This window comes from Numida meleagris, chromosome 11 (genome assembly GCF_002078875.1).
Source record: "Numida meleagris isolate 19003 breed g44 Domestic line chromosome 11, NumMel1.0, whole genome shotgun sequence".
In the NCBI taxonomy this organism is placed as follows: Eukaryota; Metazoa; Chordata; class Aves; order Galliformes; family Numididae; genus Numida; species Numida meleagris.
In genome coordinates, this window is record NC_034419.1 from 462050 (window position 1) to 484707 (window position 22658).

The following is a 22658-nucleotide window of genomic DNA, read 5'->3' on the forward strand; positions in this document are numbered from 1 at the left end:
GTGTCTGGGGTTAGAAGGCTGGCATGACTCTTGCCTTTGAGTAGTAGCACTGAATGCACACGGAGCACATGCTCCTTGCTCTGGGCTGCATCTGGCCCAGGAGCCATGGCACTGAGGGCTCAGGACCCTCAGGGAGGCCTTCTGTGTTTTCCAGGTGTATGCATTAGAGATGTTCCTAAAATATCCTGGGTTTTAAGGAAAATCTGCTGCCCTAGCTCATTTCCTTGTTTCCTTTGATGTTACAAGCCCTGCTTGGGCAAACCATTTGTTGCTCCTTGTCCAGAGGAAAAACGCAACCCCTCTCACATCTGCACTTCAGCTGTTTTAACCTCAAGCCTGTTTGGTGTGCATTAATAATATTCAGTACTGATAGAAATGACAGCATGTGTCAAGACAAAGCTACAGCTGCTCGGTGTGTTTTTTTGTTTGTTTGTTTTCCATTGGGAAGATGTATTTTAGGAGAAAAGGCAAAAGGAAGGAAGATGGTGACACCTGCCCTGGGGTCAAGAGCAGCACCTGCAGGGCTTGCCCAGGAGCAGCCTGGTGCTGTGCCCTGCCCCTGCCAATATTTATTTTGCTTGAGTAAACATTTGATTTTAGCAACATGAACACAATGTGTGAGCCGTGCTGGGATGTAATTCGATGGGAGGAGGCAGCTATGTGCAGGGGGAGCTGCTAATACCATAGGAATGCCGCACTTCCTTGGAGAGAGAGAAGACGGTGCCCAAGGCATCAGAAACAACACCACTCGTCCTCCTGACCCTGCTGCCACCCTGAATATGTCTGTTGAGATCATATCAGGGTCATGCCCTGCTCAGAACCCTTGGGGCCCAAACACATGTGATTTCTAAGGGAAAAATGTTGGGATTCAGATTCAGTGTGAGATGCCATAGTGCTATGGCGTGGCTCCCTCACGGGGCAACCTGCCTCCCTCCATACAGAGTGAGACAAGAAAGGTGTTTCCAAATCAAGTAGATGTTTTCCTTCTGTATGTATCACAGGGTAGCCATCAGGATGGGGAAGAAGGGAGGGGTGTCTTTGGGACAGTTGTGGTGACATCAGGGAGGAAAGGAGATGTTCCTTTCCCAGGGTTTTAAAAACGGAATACATGGTTGTTAATTCATGTTTCATCACTAAAATGTTGCCAGTGCTCCAGTTAAACCAGCAGGCACCAGTGCAGGCCCCCGCTGCCCTCACCATGGTGTGATCAGTGGGGCAACGCAACATGGCGGTGACACAAAATGGTGGCTCCCTGGCAGTTACCCACAGCCACAAGGAGCGTCCCCTTTGGTTGTGAGCCTATGGCCAAGGTGCAGCACTCACCTAACTGCCAAGGAACAACTATCAGAGGCACTTGATAGCAACGTGCTTTTATTTTCCCTATGGCCACCCTTCTCAGTGCTCAGTCTTCATGCTGGCAGCCAGGGGACGGAACTGAGGAGCTGAGTCACAGAGCGGAAGGGGTTTCAGAGATTTGGGCTGTCGATCCGGCCTCAGATTTATTCAACTCCCTTCATGAACTCCAGGAACTCTGCCAAGGGGGAGACATCAGAGATGAGGGCTATTAGGTGGCACTGAAGTACTTTCACAGCTGCCATAGTACGCACTTGGCAGCTCTCCACATCCCTTTCTCTTTTTCCATCTCTCTGAGGCACAAGAGGCCAGGCAGATGGCTACCACTTCTCTGGCCGTGGCCAGAGCTCCTCATGCCTGACGATGGAAATGTCACCAGTGCCTAGTGTCACGCCTAGCCACAGACTCCACTCAAAAGTGGTCTGCGGATCATTTTGGCAGCACTGTCTTCAAAATAAGAGCCCTTCAGTGCTGATGCTTGTGTTTAGGTGGCAAAAGCAGATGGGCAGGTCTCAGTGAAAACAAACCTTGCTGTACAGCATCAGTGGGGAGTTAAGGGAGGCCTAGGCCCTTGTAAACATTTTCCAAGCCTGAGAACCTCCCCAGCTCCAGAAGAACCCAGGCTGGGATCAGGCGTATTGCCCAGCTCTGCCTGCACAAGTTCACACCTGTCCCCAAAGACAGCTGAGACCATGGGAGCTCCTCAAGGACTCACAACCAAACTTCAGGCAAGAAAGACTCCTACCGTCATAGTCAATCCTGCCATCATTGTTTTTGTCCCCATCTTTCATCAGTTCTTCTATGTCATCCTCAGTGATTGTCTCTCCAGTTGCCTGTAGCATGATCTTCAGTTCCTCAAGATCGATGTAGCCATCAGCATTCCTGTGCGAGGACAGAAGAGCTTAGGAAGGGACCCAGACCCACACACTGGAGATGTGAGCTAGGGCCATCTCACCTCTCCCATCACCCATTTAGTGGCCATGGCTCTTACTTATCAAACATCCTGAAGAGATCTGAGAGTTCCTCTTCAGTTTTTCCCTTGCTGTCATCTTTCATACACCGGACCATCATAACAAGGAACTCATCAAAGTCTACAGTGCCGCTGCCTGTGGGCAGAATGAACACTGTCAGACAGTGGGTGCATGGGTAAAGCCAGGTGAGAGGACAAAGTTCCTGCTAGGAACTGAGGGACAGAACTCAGAGAGCAGCTCTGTGTCAGGAGGCAGCTTGCAGGCTGGAGAGAGTGACTGAGGCCATGGACTGAACTCATTACTCTTTTTTTTTTTACCTTTTGCAGTCATTTTGCTCCAGCAAACCAAACATACTGCTGGAAGCGTTGACGAATATGAATTCCTGCCATGGAGGCACCTGTCCATCTCAATAATAAAAACTCCAGCAGGCAAGTATTCATGCGCTATTTTTGCACCAGCAGTATAGTACTGTTGTTTTCAATGACACTAAGATTTTGCATGATTTTTGACTGCTTTTATATTTTCCAGTTACTTAGTATAGTATTTCTCTCCAACCTGCACACAGTGTTTTTTGTGTATGTGCACTGATTTGATCAGTATACATGTCTATGTCTGTATACGTTTGAGCAGTGAAAGACTTTCCTGCTAATAGAAATCTAATTGTGGCATTTATAAAATACCAGTTGCTACCAAATTGGTTCAAGCAGTCTGGTCACAATAGGGATAATAATTTTTATAGTGTTTATTAGCCTGGAAATTTCCAAAAGGAACCACACTGAAGCGTGGGGTGTGTTGTGTCTGTCAAAACCCCAGCCCCTGGCTCTCAGCAGGTGCCATCCCCAGCACGGATCCTGGCCGAGACCCATGGGCAGCAGGGAACACTGGGCATGGGGACGGGGCTTGAAATGAGAAACCAAAATCTCTCACCGTCCTCATCCACCTCATCAATCATCTCCTGCAGCTCCTCAGGGGTAGGGTTCTGCCCCAGCATCCTCATCACCTTCCCCAGCTCCTTGGTGCTGATGCAGCCATCCTCTGCCCCTAGCACGAAGATGTCGAAGGCAGCCTTAAATTCTGGGAAGAGAGTGGAGAGGAGATGTGGGGGTCCTGTCCCATGCTGCAGACCCAGGTGGGGGGCTTGCCTGTGGGAAAACCCAGGGGACACAGAAGCTGCCTGTGATGTGATCCTAGTGGATCAAAAGCCCTGGGAGCTCATCTTCAGGCTGCCGTGTCAGGTTAAATATGCACCTACCATTTTTTTGTTCCTCTGTCAGCTGCTCAACCTGTAAGTAAAAGACAGAGAGCAATTCATTTTAATTCCTCATCACTTCTAATTGCTAACCCTCCATGAGCTGCTCTCATGGCCCCATGGCCAAGACCATTCCCAGTAGTTGTTTTCAGCCCTAGATTCAATAAACTATCAAAGGCATTAAGATCTTGTCTACTTCCACCAGAAGTATTTTTTGTAGAGGTTCTGCCTCTATTCCCTTCAGCCTGTTTTACTTCACCTCGTAGTCCCAGCACTTGTGTAAACTCCTTGGTCTATATATGCACCCCAAGCAAAATGGGCTCCTGGGGTGAAATGGAGACATGCCACAGGCAGGTTATTGTGCATGAGGAGCAGGCTCCAGTCACTGCTGTTCCCTGCACCTGAGTGCTGGAACGCGGAAGCAAACTGAGGCAGATGGGAGCAGCTGGAAGAAATGGTCCCTGCAGCCACCCAGCAATGGATGAGATGAGCAGGCAGATTGCTCCCAAGTCCGGTGACTGTCAGTGGGAGCTTATTAGTTAGCAGGAATTAATGAAAACTGATGAGGAGAGCAAAGAGGAATCCACCAGATCCTCGTGAAGTGCGTTTTTTTTCGGATCTTCTTGGAGCGCACCACCATGCTGCGGGCTTTGTCCCTGCCTGCAGGCAATGCTCAGCTCGCGCTGCTGACCCCACCGCCATATCCACCTGCCCCTTTGGTAACATCCATTACAATGACTTGTCCCTCCCACACCACCTCTCACAGCCCCCACACCCATTCCCACCAGGTTTGGGTTGAAGCAGAACCCCTCAGCCCAGCAACACCCTGTCTTTGAAGCCAGGTTTTTCCCCAGAAAAGCAGTGATTTGGCAAAAAACAACTGGAAACTCTTCCTGCTTGCAGAGAGAGACAGGGAAAGTGCTTTATCTTAGCAGGAATTAGGAAAAGAGCCCTATCCAGATCCCTGCAGAGCCTTTTTGGGGTGAGAAGGCCCTGCCAAGAGCAGCAGGAAGAGCCCCAAGCCCTCTGCAGGCATCATTTGGGCAGCTCAGCCGATGGCCACGGCCGCTTGGGTAACCTGACCCCCCGGCAGTGTTTGCTATTTATAAGCCCTGATGAGAGAGGTGCAGGAGATAAAGATGAACCCTGTGATTGTTCCCAGGCTTTTGGTATGCATCCCTGGAGCCTGTTATCCTGACACTTGTCCCTGGCAACACTCTTAGCACTGCTCAACAGAGCTGAAAAATGCTCCTGAAATAGCTTTGTGCTTGCACACCCTTATCTAGACATGAGTGGGTGAGACTAAAACCCATTGGGTTCTGTGGCTGCACTGAGGGAATTCAGCACGGATATAATATTAGTATATACCCTCATAGGTTTGCTGACATTACGCAGCAAATAACAAATCCTTACTTCTAAAGGTTTTTTTTCGACTACTGCATGTTGGCTTTCTACAGGATGTGGAGCTGTGCTGAACGGAATGTAACCACACAACGACACTTTTACTACACAGCTTTCTCCCAAGCTGTTTATTGTGCCCTCTGGTCACAGATGCAGTTCACAGCTTTCTCTCTTTTTTTTTTCCTCTGCCTCCTGCTTGGGAATGGCTTTCTCCTGCGGCATTCTGGGAAGGCAGGCACCAAACCCACAGGATTTTGCTCTTTCAGCTCCTTTCTTCATCCCACATTTCCATTTGAAGTCAGGCAGGGAAAGTTCTTGGTTTTTTTTGGTTGTTTGTTTTTTTTTTTGTTTTTTTTTTTTTTTTTTTTTTGCCAGAGAAATGTTTTCCTACAGTTAAATTCTTGGGAACAGACCCATGAAAAAGCTGTCGATTTCAGCCATGCACGCTCTGTTTTGCCTCTTCTTTTTTTGCCTTTAAACTGGCAGCTCCCTGTCAGAGCCCACCAATTCATTTCTCAGGTCAAGGACTCTACTTGCAGTATCCGATGGAGGAAGTTTGGGTTGAAACCCACAGGCTTCAAGCTAGAGCTGACCTTCACCATGGATTTTTGCCCATTTTGGGGTGGAAAGGCACCCCAGGCTTTCTTCCTAATCCATGCATGAAGTCCCTAAAGAATACAGCAAGGACCTGTTCCATGAGGGAACATAATTAGTTTAAAGGCTAAATTATAGTGGGCTGGATTTTCATTGATTTTACAGGGCATGTTCTTCTCCCTTTTGCATGCTCCTTGGGGCACACAGCACATTGTCGTACGCTATCCACCTCATTCTTCACACACTATCTGGATCCCAGGAGGGTGTCACTGCTACAAGGTTCAGGGCTGACCAAGGGACAGGAGAAGAGGCAGCATCTTGTTTCTGTCAATTTTGTTTCACCAAACAATGTCTTTTTTCTCTTTAAACCTCTTGGAGTTGTACTTGTAGAATTGTATTTTTCAAGCTTTTTGTTAAAAACAAACCTGATCAACCTTATATTAAAAAATATATATATTAAAAAAAAAAACAAAACCCTTACACTGTATTTTAACTCCGGGCACACAGCAGTGATTCACACAACCCAGAATCTATTTCATCCTTATCACACCCGCATATCACTCTCTGTCTAAATTACAAACTGATGCACTGAGCTTATTATGGACCAGAGCGTTCTGGGTGTGCAGGGCAAGCGCTGCGTGCAGCTGCCGGGATACTCCGCATTCCCAGAGAGCCTGCTTCCCAGCCTGGATTCCTGCACAGCAGACAGCAGGGGGGTAACAGCGGCAAAGCAGAGGGGGACATTCGGAAATACTAGCCAAAGCAGAGAGGTTTTAAAAGTCTCACTGAAAAGCACTCTGCGGAGGAAGGGGGAACTTAAGCAACGGTGGTTAGAATTTTAAAGCACCAGAAATGGGAGGGTTGAACCCATGAAAATCATCCTCGCTTTGTAGGAAGCGCTGCTCTGCCGGGATGTGACCGCAGCCCGCAGCCGCCCCTTTCACTTCGCGGAGGCTCGGAACACCTCAGCGCTGGCAGGTTCACACAGACGAGAAGATGTGACTCTTCCCGAGCCGCCCGCCGGCGTCCTGTAACTAACAGCTGCCCCGCTACCAACATCTCCTCGTCGTCCTATTCCTCCCCAGAATCCCAGCCCGGGCAGGCACTCACCGCCGCCTTATAGATGTCATCCATGGCTGGGCAGAGAGGGCGAGGAGCCAGGGGGCGTCACCGATGCGCTCTGCCGCTGCCGCCCCGCCAGCCCCACTGATATAGGGGGCTGTGGCCAGTCCCACGGGATGCGCCAGCCCACTGCAGCCCGGCCCCGCAATAGCGCTTCGCCTCGTGCCTGGGCTGCCACGCGTGGCACCGTGCCTGCTTGCAGCGAGCAGCGCGGGACGGCCCGGACGGCCCCCCTGCATACCCCGGGCAGCGGGAGTCTGTCCCCTGCCCCGGGGCCCGGGGACGACGTCCTTGGAGGAGCCGGGAGAAACGTGCAGCATGCGGCTGCGCCAAGTAGCGGGGCAGAGGCAAATCGGGAGCTTTCCCCGGGCCTTCTGCATTCCGCTGGGGCTGCAAACAACCACGGGGCGCTGCCAAGCGGTGCACGTTGGGATGAATTCCCCATCCTTCAGGAAGCGGCGACCTGCAGCCCATGCCCGCGCGGATGGAGCAGCCCACGTTCGGGGCCGGCAGCGCTTTGCCCCCAGCGACAAGCAGCGGTTTCAGGGCAGGGAGAAGCCCTTACCCCGAAGCAGCCCGTCCAGGCCGCGCTTCTGGGGGTGCAGCACTCCCTCTGGTGGGCTTTGGCCTGCGGACAGCCAAGCCGCAGGGATGGATGCAGCTGTTGGCTTTCTCTCCTCCAAAAATAAAAGCCACCTGCCTTCAACAGAAATCGTGCTGCAAGCCAAAAATTGGTTGTCCCTGTTGAGCACCCAGTGGTGGTGGTCAGGGCCACGGTGGGTTTCTGCGCTCACTAAATAATTTGCAGCAAAGGCTGCGATGGAGAATGCTTCTGCAAGCGCCGCTCCTCAGCTGAGCTCTGGTAGCCTTTGAGATGAGGACAGCTCAGTCCTTCAGTGCCTGGGACACAGCAGAGGCACGAAGGCCACTTCAGCCCCCGCGGCCTGGCTGCCAGCCCCAGCCCCAGCCCATCAGAGTGCAGCCGAGGCCGATGCTTCCCACAACGCCTGCCTGGGGGGGTTATTTCCCAGCACGCCCCGTGGCAGACGTGAGGCAGTCAGAAACTTGGCCCAATTTGGCCCGCACAGCGCTGCATTGCATTGCACAGCACTGCACTAGGCTGCACAGTACAACACTGCACAGTGTTGCACTGCACAGCTCAATACTACACTGCACAGCGCACGCTGCACAGCTCAGCACGGCACCGTGTTGCATTACATTGCGCTCCACTGCACAACACTGCTGCACAGCGCGCACTTACACAGAACTGCGCCGCCTTCCCTTACGGGACACGAGCATCCTCCACAAAGAGTAAGCACGCAGGCGCAACAGACACACCCAAGCCGCGCCCCCTTGTCGCTTAGCCACGCCTCCCGTGCGCAGACGGACGCGGGGCCAGGCCAATCCCACCTCTCCCTGAGGCAATCCCCGCCCCCCAAGGGCCAAGCGAATAAAATGGCTGCGGGCGGGGCCAGCCGCACCCTGAGGGGGCAGAGCCAAAATGGCGGCGGCGGCGGCACAGCGGGGCGGCCGGGGGGCCGAGGGGGGAGGCGGCAGCGGCGGCAGCAGCAGGAGGGGAGCGGCGGCGGCGTGAGGGAGGCTGCGCGTTTCTCCCACATCATGGAGGCGGCGGCGGGCGAGGATGGCGAGGAGCCTCTGCGGAGCGCCCGGATCCTAGGCTCCGAGCTCGTGGAGACCTACACGGTAAGGGCCGCGGCCGTCGTTCCGTGCCATTTCCAGATGAGATCACGGGATTTGGGGTGGTGTTGGCATTCGGCGGTGCTTCTCCTGGAGGAAGGCAGAGGGGAAATGTGGTCCGCAGTGTTTTTTGTTGGGAAGGAGCTCAGGTTTTGGTGTCTCACTTCCATTTTTCGACGGGTTGCGTTGTTGCGGAGCTCTTTGCTGTGTTTTTCAGGAAGCTTCTCATGAAGCCGACCTCAGCGTAATAGCACACACGCATCTCCAGCACACCGCCCTTGGTTTATGTAACGCGAAGTGCTCGCTCCTCCTGCTGGCTTTTAGCGTGACCGCATCTGTTGGATGCAGGAGGTGGGCCCGGTTCTCTTCCTCTGAAGGGGAGGAAGAGGAGAGCAGCACTGCTGGAGCAGGGCAGTGCTTGTAAATGGTTGCTTCTCGTTCCAAGTAACGAGTCTTCCATGTTACTGCTCCTGAACAGGTTCCCAAAGAAAACTTAGAGCAATTTCTGTCTTTAATAGGACAGAGAATGTGCACAGCTGTAGTACATGAAGAACATAACTACTCTCCATGCTGCCATCCCCTAAACCGTCTTTGTCTGGGGAGGTGAGGAGCTGTGAGCAGTCAGTGGTTGAAAGCTTGAAATAAATTCTTGAAAATAGCTTCAGCACTTTCTGGCAACTACAGGATGTGTATTCATGAGAGCTGTGCTTTTCAGGATGTGATTCACTCCTGAGCAGAGCTGTTGTTCCAGTCCTGTGGTGAGACGTGCAGCGTGCTGGCTGGAAGCTTCCATGCCAAGTGTGCACTGTGACTCTGAGCTGTTAATGTTGGTGTTGAGGATTTTCACCAGTATTTTACAATACCTGTGCAAGACAAATTACAGTGAATTTGAGGAAACGTCTAAGTGTTATTATCACTTGCTCTGCCAGAGGTTACAGGTAGGGGAAGGGAAATGCTAGCTGCTTTGCTGCTTCAGTGCACAAACTAGTATCGTGGTACCTTGGGCGATGCCGTCAGAGTGCAAGATGGAGCTGTAATTCAGGCATATGGCTTTGTAGGTAGCATTCAGCAAATCAGCTGCTGATTAGGCTGGCAGCTAAGTTAACAGAAGTCTTTCAAGATTTCTCTTTTAATGATTGGAGTTCTGGAAATGTGCTATTAAAATGCTACTTTTCTTGGAGGCTTTAAAAGTAGCCCACTAGGAAGGGAAGTTTGAAAGTAATTGATCCTGTTTTTTGATTATCTTGTTGCAGGTTTGAAGGTGTCAAGATGTTAAGCTTGCTTGTTTGTACAGCCATGAAGAGTGTTAGCAGGACTGCAAACCTGCAGCAGCTTGTATGAGAAGGCTTGAGCAATTAGATGTAGGTGTAATTTTAAATGAAGACAGAAATGATTTACAAAATGATTGGCAAAGTGAGATGGTTTGCAAAAATTGGAATTTGTTTGGTTTTAAAATTGAGTTGTGTGACAGTAAGGTCTTTACAGTGACCTGCACTGGAGCAGAAGTAAAAATATCTAAGGGTGTAAGAGTGAGTCGCATCTGTTAAAGATTAGAAAGGAAGTAGTGGTAGCAAACTGCATCATTAACCATTAATGCGTAGCAGACAAGATAGTAGCACTTGTGTTTACATCCTTGTCTTTGAAAGAATCTTTTTTTTTTTAACACTGGTGCTCCCCATTGTACTCTGTATTTCAGAGTTTATAATCTCAGCAGAAGGGGGCCTTATTTTAATGGTATCTGGATGATGGTTAGGGGATTAAATTCTGTAAATTTTATAGGGAAGACCCACAGTTCTGTGTAATCTTGAAATTATTTTTCAAATGTGGTTCTTGTTGGAATTGTTAGGTAGGAAGGCAAGGTATGGATTAACCCAGCAGAGAAGATATGCAGTTACTGATAGTGTTTCTGTTGAGTTCGAAAAGCATGAGCACCTTCACCAAGCATTTCCCCTGTGTATGCTGGTTGGACTAGGTGCTGACTGAAGACTGGCTGATTGCTAGAAGGCCTCAAGGCTGCCAGCACTTCAATTGTTTCCTTCTGTGCATTTGTTTAGCCTGAAATTGCTTTCCTGCCTTTCTTCTCTTGTGCAGCTGTTTTTAATACAAGGTTTGATATTTAAGGAAAAGACTGTGGCTTCCTCAGGTGGGTGTAAATGGACTGCCTGAGGAGGCAGGGAGGAGCAGATGCAGTTGTGTCATTGCTCTGCAATTTGGGAACTGCTGGCTGCAGCTGCACCTGTGCCCTAGGCTTTGGCTGTAGGCAGCTTTGCCAGGTACTTGTTTTTCTCTCAGTGATACTGAAGTTTGTGGAGTTGGAAGAAGGATACTGCAAAAAGGCAAGTTCTCTGTACAAAACAAGATGAACAGGTTTTGCTAAGCTTTTTGTAGACAAGAAGAAGTCTGAGATCACCGATGTTTGTTAACAGCTGCTTTAGAAGCTATACATCTTAATTTGCTTAAGTAAGCATTTCACTTTTAAGGATTTAGGAAGGTAAAAGGCGTGCTGTAAGGGAGTGAGTACTTAACTATGAAGACCTTGATGTTATGGGTAAGAAAATAGAAATACAGCACTAGATATGGTAAACCTTTGCCTAAAATAACATGTAGAAAGGCTTACAAAAATGTATTACAGATAAGAGTTTAGTGAAGACACTGGGAGGTAGGCTCCCAGGTTGAAAACCTGTGGATGTGAATGTTTTCATGTTTAGCTGAAGAGTAATGCAGTTTGTCATAAATACAGGTGGAAGTTTCACATGGTAAGCTGTCATGCCTGGGAGAAGGTGCAGCATGGTGTTTCATCTCCCCATGTGTGCCTGCCAGCAGGTGGCTTGGTGTGTGGGCAGACATTCATGAATCTTGAACTGCTGGCCATGTCCTGTTAGTCCACTCAATTAAATGAAAATGTAATTACATACCTGGCTTTTCTTAAAAGCCCAAGATGTTTTTTTGCTCTAGAATGAATTGAAACAAGGTTTTAGAGCACATAAGTCTGTTGCATTGGTACTCCTCAAGATAATGACAGATTGAGGATGAATGTGCAGTCTGAGGGGTGGGTCTGTATGGCTGGCTGCAGCTGTGTTCTACGTGAGGAATGCTGTGAGGGGTTGGTGCATCTGAAGAATCTGCCTTAACAGATCTTTTCCTGATAAGACTGTCCATTTGGCTCAGTGCTCTGTTTCTGGAAGTGCTCGGGACCTTGTCATTTTGGTAAAAGCTTTCATGGAACCTTTGTTGTATGTTTGCTTTGTATTGTATGCAGGGAGGAGGCATGTAGCTTTGTTGTCTGATGAGCTTGCAGTTGGGAGCTGTGGAGTTCACTGGGTTTTCAGTATCTCATCTGAGATTTTATTCATTGCATATTCAGTCTGCATTGCATTTAGCTATACTGCCTTAATATACTAATACATAATATATATTATGTACCGTATGTACCCTGCCACTACAGTGGCAGTATATATACGTAATATATACTGCCATCTGCCATAATTTAGCACACTCAGATTTAAAAATAACTAGTATTCTTATGATGGCTTCTTTGCATAGTACTTCTGTGGTTCTGAATTTAATCTGATGATTTCTTTTAGTCTCCCCTTGCATATGAGGTACTGCTGACACTCAGGTTATTCCTGTTTTGGTTTGTCATCAGTGAAGTAAATGATCCAGACTGGTGGTTTCTCAACATAACCTGCCTGGAAATCGTATGCAGGCTTTAATTGAGATTGTAATTCTTGTAGGCATTCATCTGTGTTTGCATTACTCACCCAAACACTGACATGTCCTTCGCTGTACGCACGAGTTGGGCATCTTGATTTGCTCCTCCGTAAGACGTTTTGTTCAGCAAGCCTGTGCATCAGATGCATCTCATACCTATTATATTTTTTTTGAAGTAACTTCACTTTTAAAATGCAAGAGGCATTCTGTTTAATGTGTGGCATTCTCCTGGTCCGGGCTAAGAGTGAGTGCTAACTGTCTGCCTTTTATGCAGCAAATTGAAAATTCACTCTGGTTTTCATTTCTTGAAGTTGACTTACCAGCTAAGCGTGCATCATTCTCATAGTAGCTATGAATCATGTCTGTGTTATCTCTGATGGGAAGCAAGTTATCATCTTTATTAAATGCTTTCAAGATTTGATTAAGATCTTTTCCAAGGAGTGAAGTTGGATTGGATAAGTTTTGTGTTGTTTTCAAGCAGATATGGAACTAATTTGGTGATCCTTGTCTGTTTTGTACTTTGTGTTTTCTTTTCTACATTTAATGTTTCTTTGGGATTGCCTTTGTCCAAAGGTGGAATGTGAACTTCCTGCAGAATCAATAGTGCTCAACGGGGAAAGTCACCTGCAATGAAAATCTTGTGTCCTGCTTTTGCTACATGTGAAGCTTAAAATAGCTTTGTCTAAATAAGTGTTGGTTTTGTTTTGAGAATTGCAATAAACATTTGGGTGCAATTGTAGTGATCAGGAAGCTACATTAGGTGTTTTACTCTAAAAGGAATTAAATCCCCCAGCCAACTGGAGGATTCACCTACATTTCTGAAAAGTTCACAACCAGATTCCTGCCTAACTGTGAAGTGGCAACAGAATGTTCGCCAGGCTCCTCTCCCTGCTCTGCAACTTGGTAGATTGAAAAAGGGATGCTGCTAACTCAGGCTTGTTGTGGGTAGCTATGAATTCTCACTTGGCTAGCAGAAATGTTAAGAAAAAGTGGTTTAGAATTCTTGTTTGCTTTAGATTTTGGATTGCAAGAGTAACTTTTCTTTAAAAGAAGCAGCATCTGCATGTTTTAGTTTGTGGAACAACCTTGTGTGTGGTGTTAGATAAAGATGGTAAAAGGCCTGGAGCATCTCCTCTATGAGGAAAGGCTGAGCGACCTGGGTCTGTTCAGCCTTGAGAAAAGAAGACTCAGAGGGGATCTGATTAATGTTTATAAATATCTTAAGTGTGGGAGGCAAAGGGACAAGACCAGACTCTTTCCAGCGGTGCATGGTGATAGGACAAGGGAAAATGGCCACAAACTGAAGCATAGGAAGTTCCGCACAAATGAGCATAAGAACTTCACAGTGTGGGTGGCGGAGCACTGGAACAGGCTGCTCAGAGAGGCTGTGGAGTCTCCTTCTCTGGAGATATTCAAGACCTGCCTGGACACCTACCTGTGCAGCTTGGTCTAGGGAGCCTGCTTTGGCAGGGGGGTTGGACTCGATGATCTCTAGAGGACCCTTTCAGCCCCTGAAATTCTGTGATTAGGTGTCCTACCTCAGCAGAGTCACCTTAGAGTTTGGATTAGCTGTTAGTTAACTGCAAGATTAGATGGAGATTCGATTCTACATACTTTATATGTAGCCTTATAGTGTACATGTCAGCTTTCTGTTAAAATAAATGCTTTTCAAGTTCCTTTCTCTACTTTACATTCTTTGTTTCAGGTGTACATCATTCAGGTCAGTGTTGGCAATCATCAGTGGACAGTCAAACATCGCTACAGTGATTTCCATGACCTACATGAAAAGGTAAGGGTATTAAAACTGTGGCCTAAGCCTCTTACAAAACAATTTCTGTAGATCTGTTGTATAGGACATCTTTTCTTCCCACCGTAACAGTGGGAATATCTACTAGATACCACTGCACTAAATCCTACTTGACTGAGCAGTTTTAACTGCCCATGTTGCATTTTCCTTTTGAACTGTGAGAGATGGGGATGAATAACTATAGCCTCAGAAACTTGTATTGATACTCAGTTGCATCTTTCCTGTAAGTTGTTACCACACATAGGAAGTAGTAAGTCTGGTCTTTATCTTTCAGCTTGTTTCAGAAAAGAAAATAGATAAAAACCTGTTACCTCCGAAGAAGATTATTGGAAAAAATTCCAAAAGCCTGGTGGAGAAGAGGCAAAAGGAATTAGAAGTCTACCTGCAAACACTTCTTGTCAAGTTCCCTGTTACTGCTCCAAAAGTTTTGTCTCACTTCTTACACTTTCATTTTTATGTAAGTTTTGGTTTTAGCATATAAAATGCAGTCCTGAATGTCCTTCTGTAGTTCTCTCTTAAAGAGAATTTCATGCAGTCTTTTTAAAATAACTCTCTTTCAACCTTTTGCATAATATAATAAAAACATGAAGTTGTTGGGTTTTTTTTACACCAATTTTGACACCAACCTCTTTGCAGTAGGTACAGTCCCTGCCCACACTGCTTGCCAGCATAGTAAGATCAGAAAATCCCTAGTAGAATAGTTGAAGTGGTGAATAAATCTGCAGCTGAATTGGTTGTTAGGCTGAAGTCAACAGCTCCAGCTCTCAGAAGGAACATTGTGTAATTGATCCACTTCCTCCCCTACTCAGCAGTTAATGGGCAGAGCTGTGGTTCACACTGAAACAGTTTCCAGTAGACCAAACTAAGGAATATAGCACTTCTGTAGGAGAGCATGCTAATGGTGAGGCCCCTGGAGACATAGCTCCATTCAGCTGACAATGTTACAGTAAGGAAGAAAGAAGCCATGGCTTGCTTTCATGTTCATACTGCAAATTGTTCATTTGTCTCTTGTGCATCATTAAGCTTTTTTTGTAGTACTGCTTCATATTGCAAGGGAGAGAGTGGACTTTATTTTATAGAGAGGAAAATGCACTGGAGAGAGCTTAGTGGAAAGAAAAAGCAGTAATTGCTTTGGTGTGGGGTGTGCTGAGATTGCACTTTGTAGTTTCTTATGAAGGCTTCAGAAATGAGTCGCAAATGGTCCATTAGGTATGTTGATTAAGCCTTAGCAACAAAAGTAAAAACTACTAAAGTTGCATTGTGTGAACATAAGCATCCTGGTTAGAGTTTAGACTTAAACTCAGGTAAAGCTGTGGGTTTTGTCCATAGCATTACTATTACCCTGCAGAGTTGATTGAGAAGCACTAGATTGTATAATGATTGAGTCCTCTAAATGAATTAGAAGTTTTAAATTTATTAAAAATATGTATGATAATGTAGGGGCAGTTCTGTTCAGGTGGAACAAGCTTTCTGATGACTGGAAAGTTGCTTTTTCTTTCTCACTGACTGTTCTTTCCTAAATGCTATTCAATGTTTCATTAATGTTTCAGTGCAGCAGCTTCAGCAAAGTTTCTCTTATGCAGGCTGAACTTCTTCCTATTCCTTGCCCTGTTTTTCAGCTAATTTTTTCCTCTTGCTGTAGTGTTCCTGTTTTTTAAGGCTTTCTCAAAGATCTGGTATTATTTGTGTATGGAAGTTTCTGTTTTTGTATTTTAGAAGCAAAGGTGTTGCTTACTCTGCATTTTGTTGGCTCAAGGGAATGGAGATTGAATTATAAACTCCAACTCAATTGTTTTTGCTTGGAGCTTGCAAATATTTACAGAAAAAAAGTTAGCTATTCAGCAGTAAAGCTAAATATTTACCACAGCAATTCTGCTGGAAAATAATCTTCCTGTAGAACTTTGATCTTTTAAAATATCTCTATCGGATGACCTACATGTGTTCTTGAGGCAGTAAAATCCCTGCTCTTGTCTTGTTACTTTGGGTAGAAAGGCTGCTATACTTTCTCTTGTAGTGTTTCCAGTAGGGGCTGTTTAATTTTATTTCCCGTAGTAATAGAACTATATGGAGTAGAAATAGATGTTTTTATCATAAATATATTTAAAGCGCTTTCAAGCCCTTATGTATTGCAGGGACAGGTCAGGTACAACTTGGCAAGGAGATGCAGTTGTATGTGATAGCAATGCATCACCTTGGCATTGAATAGGATGTCTGTGGAGATACAGGGATGCTGATTTTGTTGCAGTCTTATATTTTGTCATCTCAAAAGATTTGCTTTAACTTGCAGATACGAGCTTTTGCATGAAAATAGAGTGTTCTGCAAACAATGGGGCTTCTGTGGGGTTGAAGCAGAAAAGTAGCTGGAGCTAAGACAGAGGTCTCTTGTAAGTTTGACAGAGGAACAGAGTAGCATTTCTTCGCGTGCTAGTCGCTAAGCCATCCAATTCATAATCTTGTTTTAATTATGAACATATACAAATATCTTCTGTGTGTCTCAGGTGATGAAAGGGATAATGTGAGCAGGCTAGATGAGTGTAACTGGTTGGTTCAAAGAAGAGGTAGTTGTTGAATTTTGTTTGGAATGCAGCTCCTTCTAGCTTGTTGTTCCCAGTACAACAGTGTGGAGGCTTTGTTTCATCCTCTGAGTGGGGTGTCAGTTACAGTAAGAATGTGCTTTTCAAAAATGGCTGCCTCATGAAATGAGCTAAACTGTTTCAGATGCCCTGTGAATTTATCCTCTCCTTATAAATGGAGGGATTTGTCAGTGAAGTAAACGCATCAGATACTCATTTCGTGATGATTTGTACTATTTGTTTATACTGCAGCTATGTTAAAAAGAGGTGTGTGTGTCTAGGGGAATTTTCACTATCACAAATGGTTTTATGCTTTTTGTGTCTTTGAGAGAGAACTGTTAAAAGTGTTCAGAACTATTTGTGAACTTCCTCAAAGCATGTGTTCTTTTACGGAGAGAAGTATGCTCAGATAGGAAATAAGTGCACTGATCTTTGTGCACCTTCAAATTTAGAAGGAAGAAATTCCTGCATTGGTGGTCCAGTGTTTTGCTTTCCTCCTGGAGCTGTCAGTGCCTAGAATGGAAGATGAGCACCTAGGTAGGCCCAGAAAAGTAGAGAAGGTGGAAGATGGGGAAGTGGTCTTTGCTTTGTGCAGTGGGCTTAATAGAGAGTAGAAGTTCACAAGCTGAGTTATTTTATCTCTTCTGTGTAGGCCTGTTAATGTATTGGGTTTATTTTGTCTTATTGGCACTCAAAATCTTAAAATTCCTGGGTTGTTTTGTGGTTTTTGTTTGTTTGGAAAATGTTCTACTTATAATAGCTTCTCCATAACTGAACTCTCTTTCAAGCTGGGCTGTTATGACTAGTAATAGTTACTGTAGCTGCTGTTGCACTTCTAATACATGCAGAATCTGGTTATTTAAATGTAGTTCAGTATATTCCATCTAGGAAATAAAAATCATATGAAATAAGTAATTAGGGAATATTTGTATGAAGTATTTTCAAGTTACAAAGAAATCAATAAGACATGGACACAGTTCCGTTGTATTTTTTTTAGACTGTACACTAGTGAAAAAGGGAAAGCAGCAATGGTGCACACTGGAAAAAAATTGCTATTAGAAGTATATAAATAACATTTAATTAGAATGATTTATTCTTCGCAGGAGATCAATGGGATCACTGCTGCTTTGGCTGAAGAGCTCTTTCACAAAGGTAAATAACTTGGAAGAATTAGCTGTGAATTAAGTGACAATTTTCCTCTGTCTGTGTGCATTTGATACTTAATTTCCAGACAAGCAGAAATCTGAGTTTTTGATACAGGAAGATTTTCTTTTCTTTTTCCTCTTTTTTTCATTTTTGGAATCAAAAGAAATTGGCGAATTCAGATTTTGAGAAGAGCTTGCTAGTTCTTTAAAGGATAAGCTGTGGTACTGGCAATCAGAAGTTTTCATTAGCCTTTTCATCTTGGTGTGTTGTGTAGAGAAGTTTGGTTTATATCAGTGAGTGCTGAGATGGAGTGTATTAATGCTCTTTATCTAAATATTATTGTTCCAGAATTGAGGAAATGTGAGACCTGTCAGTTAAATAAAGGATTTACTGATGCTGGCAGATGAAAATGAGATGCACTTCCTATACCTGCAATAGCTCTAACTGTTCAGTGAACAGCAGAGGTTTGGAATGATTAGACTGTGCTTGTTTTGTCTTGAAGGACATGCTAGATGCTAGCAGATGTTCCAGACGGCTGAGGTAATAGGTGAAGCGTGTTTCAGAGTGCTGTTCAAGATTGTTCTGGCTCAAAATTAACTTCAGATACAGCCATTTCAGAGGGTCCACTCACCAAATTTTGGAACATTAAGACAATTGCTGAAGAAATCTATCCAGTCTTTGTAGCCCATGCAGTCTCACTGCTGTATATGGGTATATTCTTTTTACGTGCAGATGAACTCTTGGACTTGCTCCTACTGAAGCCAAAGGGAATTGTATTTCTCAGCATTTCTGAGAACTCTGCTTATGATGAAAGGTGGTGCTGTCTTGTCTATGAGTCAGTCTGGTGTCCCTAAAGGGAAGAGCAGAGGGATTCATTCCATGTGTGTGTTTTCTACTGTGCTCCATGCTAACTCTTCAGGTGACTGTGGAGAGGTTGCTGTTTTCTACTGTTTAATTGTAGTTCTGTAGTAAAACAAGATTTTACGGATATCAGATTGTGCATTTCTGTCCAGGGAGCTTCCATTGGTTTTAGTGTGATGAAAGATCTCCTGTTTTCAAAGAAATTGTGTTTGCTATAACTGAGCATTTAGGCAAAATTGCAAAAGCTGCAAGAATTATTGTTTTGATGACAGGCACTGCATTTTCTGAACGGATTGAAACTTTTTTGGGAAAAAAGTTTGTTATCTCTTAGAGTATGTGAACTTTGTCTGATTGTACTCCTGTGAAGGAGGGAAGTATTTGCAGTTAGTTGCACTAGGAGCTTCAGGCTTGTATAATTAGTGCCTCTTCAAACAGCTATATTATTCTGGTTTTAAAAAATTCTAATTCAACTGTTCTAGTACCTGTTCAAAGTGGCAAAAATTGAGTTGTTTTGATGTGTTAGTCTTGAGCTTTTAAAGCATGAGACAGCTCTTTCCTCTCTAACCTTAGATTTTTCGTGTACCACTTATTCTTTATAATCACTGAAATAGTGCAGCTCACTGCAGCAATGTGTTTAATGTCATACTCTTGTTTTTCAGGAGAGCAGCTATTAATGGCTGGAGAAGTCTTTACCATTAGACCACTGCAGTTATATGCTGTCACTCAACAGTTGCTACAGGGGAAGCCTACGTGTGCTAATGGAGATGCCAAAACAGACCTAGGTCATATTCTAGATTTCACTTGTAGGCTTAAATATTTAAAGGTGAGCTATATGTGCACAAATGCTGGAGGCATTGTTCCTATCAGACTTTGACATTACTCTTAGCAAACTTTTGGAGCTTAGTTTGAATGTACAGGAGCTTTTACTGATAGTAAATCCCAACAATCATTTAGAAGTTCATGTTAAACGTGTTTGTTCTGCCACCTTGAAATATGTATGTTGTTCTCTAACAAAGATGCTGATTTGCTGTGTGGTGTGGTCTTTTCAGTAGTGCTCTCTGTAGAGCCGTGGTCACAGATTGTGGGTGCTGGTAGGACTGTGTGGATAAGTATTACTTTCTCAATCCTGTATTCTTTGCTGGCACTTGTTAGGTCAGTGTATCTGTACAAATACATGCATGTATATGTATGCATATATAACTAAATTCTGTCCTTTTTCTCATCTTTGATTATCTAAAAAAAAAAAAACCACCAAACAAACACAAGCCCTCGCTTTCATAGTTGAAATTGACTTGAAGTTTTAGCTAAAATGCCATGTCAGAATAAATATAGATAGCCCCAGAACAGATATATGTTTTTACTACCTGTTAAGTGCTGTGGAAAATGTTTCCCTGAGTAACAAGCAGAGGAAGCGTCACTGGAAACCTAACAAGCTGTAGTAGCAAAACCACCCTTGTACAGCTATTCCTATTGCTCTTTGGTTGCCTTTGCTGTTCTGTGGGTGTACAGAATCCTCAGAACTGATGATTCACTGGCTGGAGAACAGTGTTGTTTTTAGAAAAACCATCTTCAGAATTTCTGACCTTTCTGATCATTTGAGAGTTCTTTCAGAGCTTGTGTGATTCAGATTAGACCGGAGAAAAACATTAAAGATTTCTCCCAAAATTATATTCACAGAATACATAAAGGAAATAACCCTTCTTTTTTTGTGCTGTTAGTGTTCTCCAGGGGCCAGTCTCCAGTGGCCACATGGAAGTTTTAGATAGTTTTATTGGATGTGCACCAATGGAGTACTGTGTTTTCTCTAAACCCATGTTGTCAATGCTCTGAACTTTTCCCCTTGTACTGGTGTGGAAGGCAGTTCTGTCTTAGAAGAACCAGATCTTTCAGAGAAGTTCTTTTCAGAGAATGTGGCTCTGCCACGTTCAGCTCAGCATGAAACCTTGGTTGGTCATGGAATCATAGAATGGCTTGGGTTGGAAGAGACCTCAAGGATCATCAAGCTCCAACCCCCCTACCGCAGACAGGGCCTCCAACCTCTCATAGTAAAGAACTTCCCCCTGATATCCAACCTAAGACTTCCTTCAACTTAAAACCATTTCCCCTTGTCCTGCCATGGTGTCATTTTTTCTGTGTTCAGTGTGCTGCAAAATGCAAACACAAGGTGGCAGTTCAAGGTCAGTGCTCTATTTTTGCAATTAGCTTGTTCAACTAAATGTTTTTTCCTAAAGACTTGAGACTACAAGGTTCTTGAATCAATCCATGCTCCGACTTTGGCTGTTTTCTCAAGATACTGTGCTTACGATGTTGTCTGAGTAAGACCTTCTGAAATGTGGACAAGTTGTGTTATGTGCACTAAAACTCTGTTCTTAAATGTTAATAACAGGTCACTGGAACAGGAGGACCTTTTGGAACCAGTAACATACAAGAGCATCTCTTGCCATTTGATCTATCAATTTTTAAATCACTTCATCAAATAGAGGTATGGCTGAGGTACTGCTTACTTATACAGGCTCTGAATCCAAGCTCTGCTGCATATCTCCTAATATTGGTAACTGTATCCTTAGACTTGGTGCTGGAAATTGAGTGCAATCTTTAGATGGAATCTTTCCTTAGAGACTTGTTTTTTTTAATGAGCCTTGGATATTAGGGTACCAAATTAAGACTACCTTGCACTGTGTGTCTTCAAAAAGAATGAGATTTCCAGTATATACCTAAACAGAGCAGCTTTTTATTGTCTTGAATATCTTACAACTATAGTATGATGTGATCTTATTACACAGTGCTTTTTATTTGTAAACCACCAAATAAGTGTGAAAATATCCTGACATTCAGTTTCTAAAAGTGCATTTTGGGATATGGTGCTTCTTGCTTGATAATTTCCTGAGTGTTTTCAGTGGTGTGCTTCTGCAAAGGATGAGGTTTCAGTAGTTGTTCACTGAATAAGTATTTTCTGAAATATTTTCCTCACCACTTCAAATCTTTGTTGAGAAAGAGTAACCAGTTTTTTTACCCTGTTTATGGCATTTGATTTGTGCTGGCATTTCTGGTCTGAATCTCTCCTGGTTGTTTGTTACCAAAAGGAGGTTTTAATGGGATGCCATATCTACTTTCCAAATGGGTAATAGAGTGGAGAATCTGATATTGAAGCTTCTAGCTAATTGTTCCATTTTCTTGTTCTAGCATCTGTGATTTTTATACAAATTAAAATTTTCTTCTAAAATAGGTAAATCATTGTGGAGGAAAGCTTATCACAGGGTTGACTTCTTCAAAACACACTTTAGCCACAATGAGTGTTCGATTTTCAGCAACATCAATGAAGGTAAGAGCAAGTTCCTCTTTCTGGTGTGTGTTTAAAGTGCATGCCAAAATAGCATGCGTGCTGTGGAAACATCCATTTGGAGTCCATGCACTTTTCTGTGTTACTTGCACAGATTCTGTTTTTACAACCATGGGACTTGAAAGGATTTGCTAATCTTTCTGTGTCTCAAATTATTTTAACACTGTTAAAAAGTCTCAACTTTTTTTAAACACTGGAAGTGTTTACATGTGTCCCTTCAGAGGAACATTTGTGATGTTTTTATTGGAATGTATTTTTCTGTTAATGCAGCGCTGAATGCTTACCTCGTCATTTCTCTGTGCTTTGATTTGGTGAGGGGTATCTATTTAGCATAATTTTCAGTCCTTATGTTCTTCTGTATTCTCCAATTTGACTGGCTGCTAGTGTTGGCATTCCTGTAGATATAAAAATTCCTGACCCAGCCATCTCATCTTTGTTAAGGCCGACAGCTTTAGATTATTATAAAGTTTAGAAGCATTCCTTAGGGAAGTCTTTGGACTATTTTCAAAGTGGCTAGCTCTAATTTGAAGACATAATGTTTTACTGTGCTCATCTTAAATAGGAGATCCTAGTACCTGAGGCCTCAGAGTTTGATCAGTGGGAGCCAGAGGGTGCATCGTCAAGCTGTCCAGTGACAGCAGTTATTCCAACTTGGAGAAATTTAACAACTTTGGATATGAGTCACAATAACATCTCTCAAATTGATGATTCAGTGGTAAGAAATGTTTCATTTTTGAAAAAGTATGTCTTGTCTTTTGAGGCGCGTTTCAATAGAAAGCATTTTGCATTTCCTTTATCTTTTTTCAGTTGCACCTACTGTTTTTTCTAATGT

General features: G+C 44.3%; 2 protein-coding genes across 9 annotated transcripts in view; one reads left to right on the top strand and one right to left on the bottom strand.

The window, feature by feature from the left end:
- TNNC1 (troponin C1, slow skeletal and cardiac type) lies at positions 882-7928 on the bottom strand. The gene is made up of 6 exons (XM_021409437.1): positions 6679-7928; positions 3577-3607; positions 3252-3398; positions 2345-2459; positions 2099-2235; positions 882-1531 (listed from the first exon to the last, which is right to left on the bottom strand). The coding sequence occupies exons 1-6, from the start codon at positions 6700-6702 to the stop codon at positions 1500-1502; spliced, it is 486 nt and encodes a 161-aa protein (XP_021265112.1). The 5' UTR covers positions 6703-7928; the 3' UTR covers positions 882-1499.
- NISCH (nischarin) overlaps positions 8131-22658 on the top strand; it is a 30948-nt gene continuing 16420 nt past the window's right edge. For all 8 annotated transcript variants that reach the window (XR_002442482.1, XM_021409429.1, XM_021409430.1 and 5 more), the window contains exons 1-8: positions 8131-8394; positions 13805-13888; positions 14181-14363; positions 17583-17631; positions 19146-19309; positions 20873-20968; positions 21713-21808; positions 22389-22541. Coding sequence is in view for 7 of the 8 variants with exons in the window: in XM_021409429.1 (XP_021265104.1) it covers positions 8146-8394; positions 13805-13888; positions 14181-14363; positions 17583-17631; positions 19146-19309; positions 20873-20968; positions 21713-21808; positions 22389-22541 (1074 nt within the window). In the remaining variant the exon portion in view is untranslated. The remainder of the gene's footprint in view (positions 8395-13804; positions 13889-14180; positions 14364-17582; positions 17632-19145; positions 19310-20872; positions 20969-21712; positions 21809-22388; positions 22542-22658) is intronic.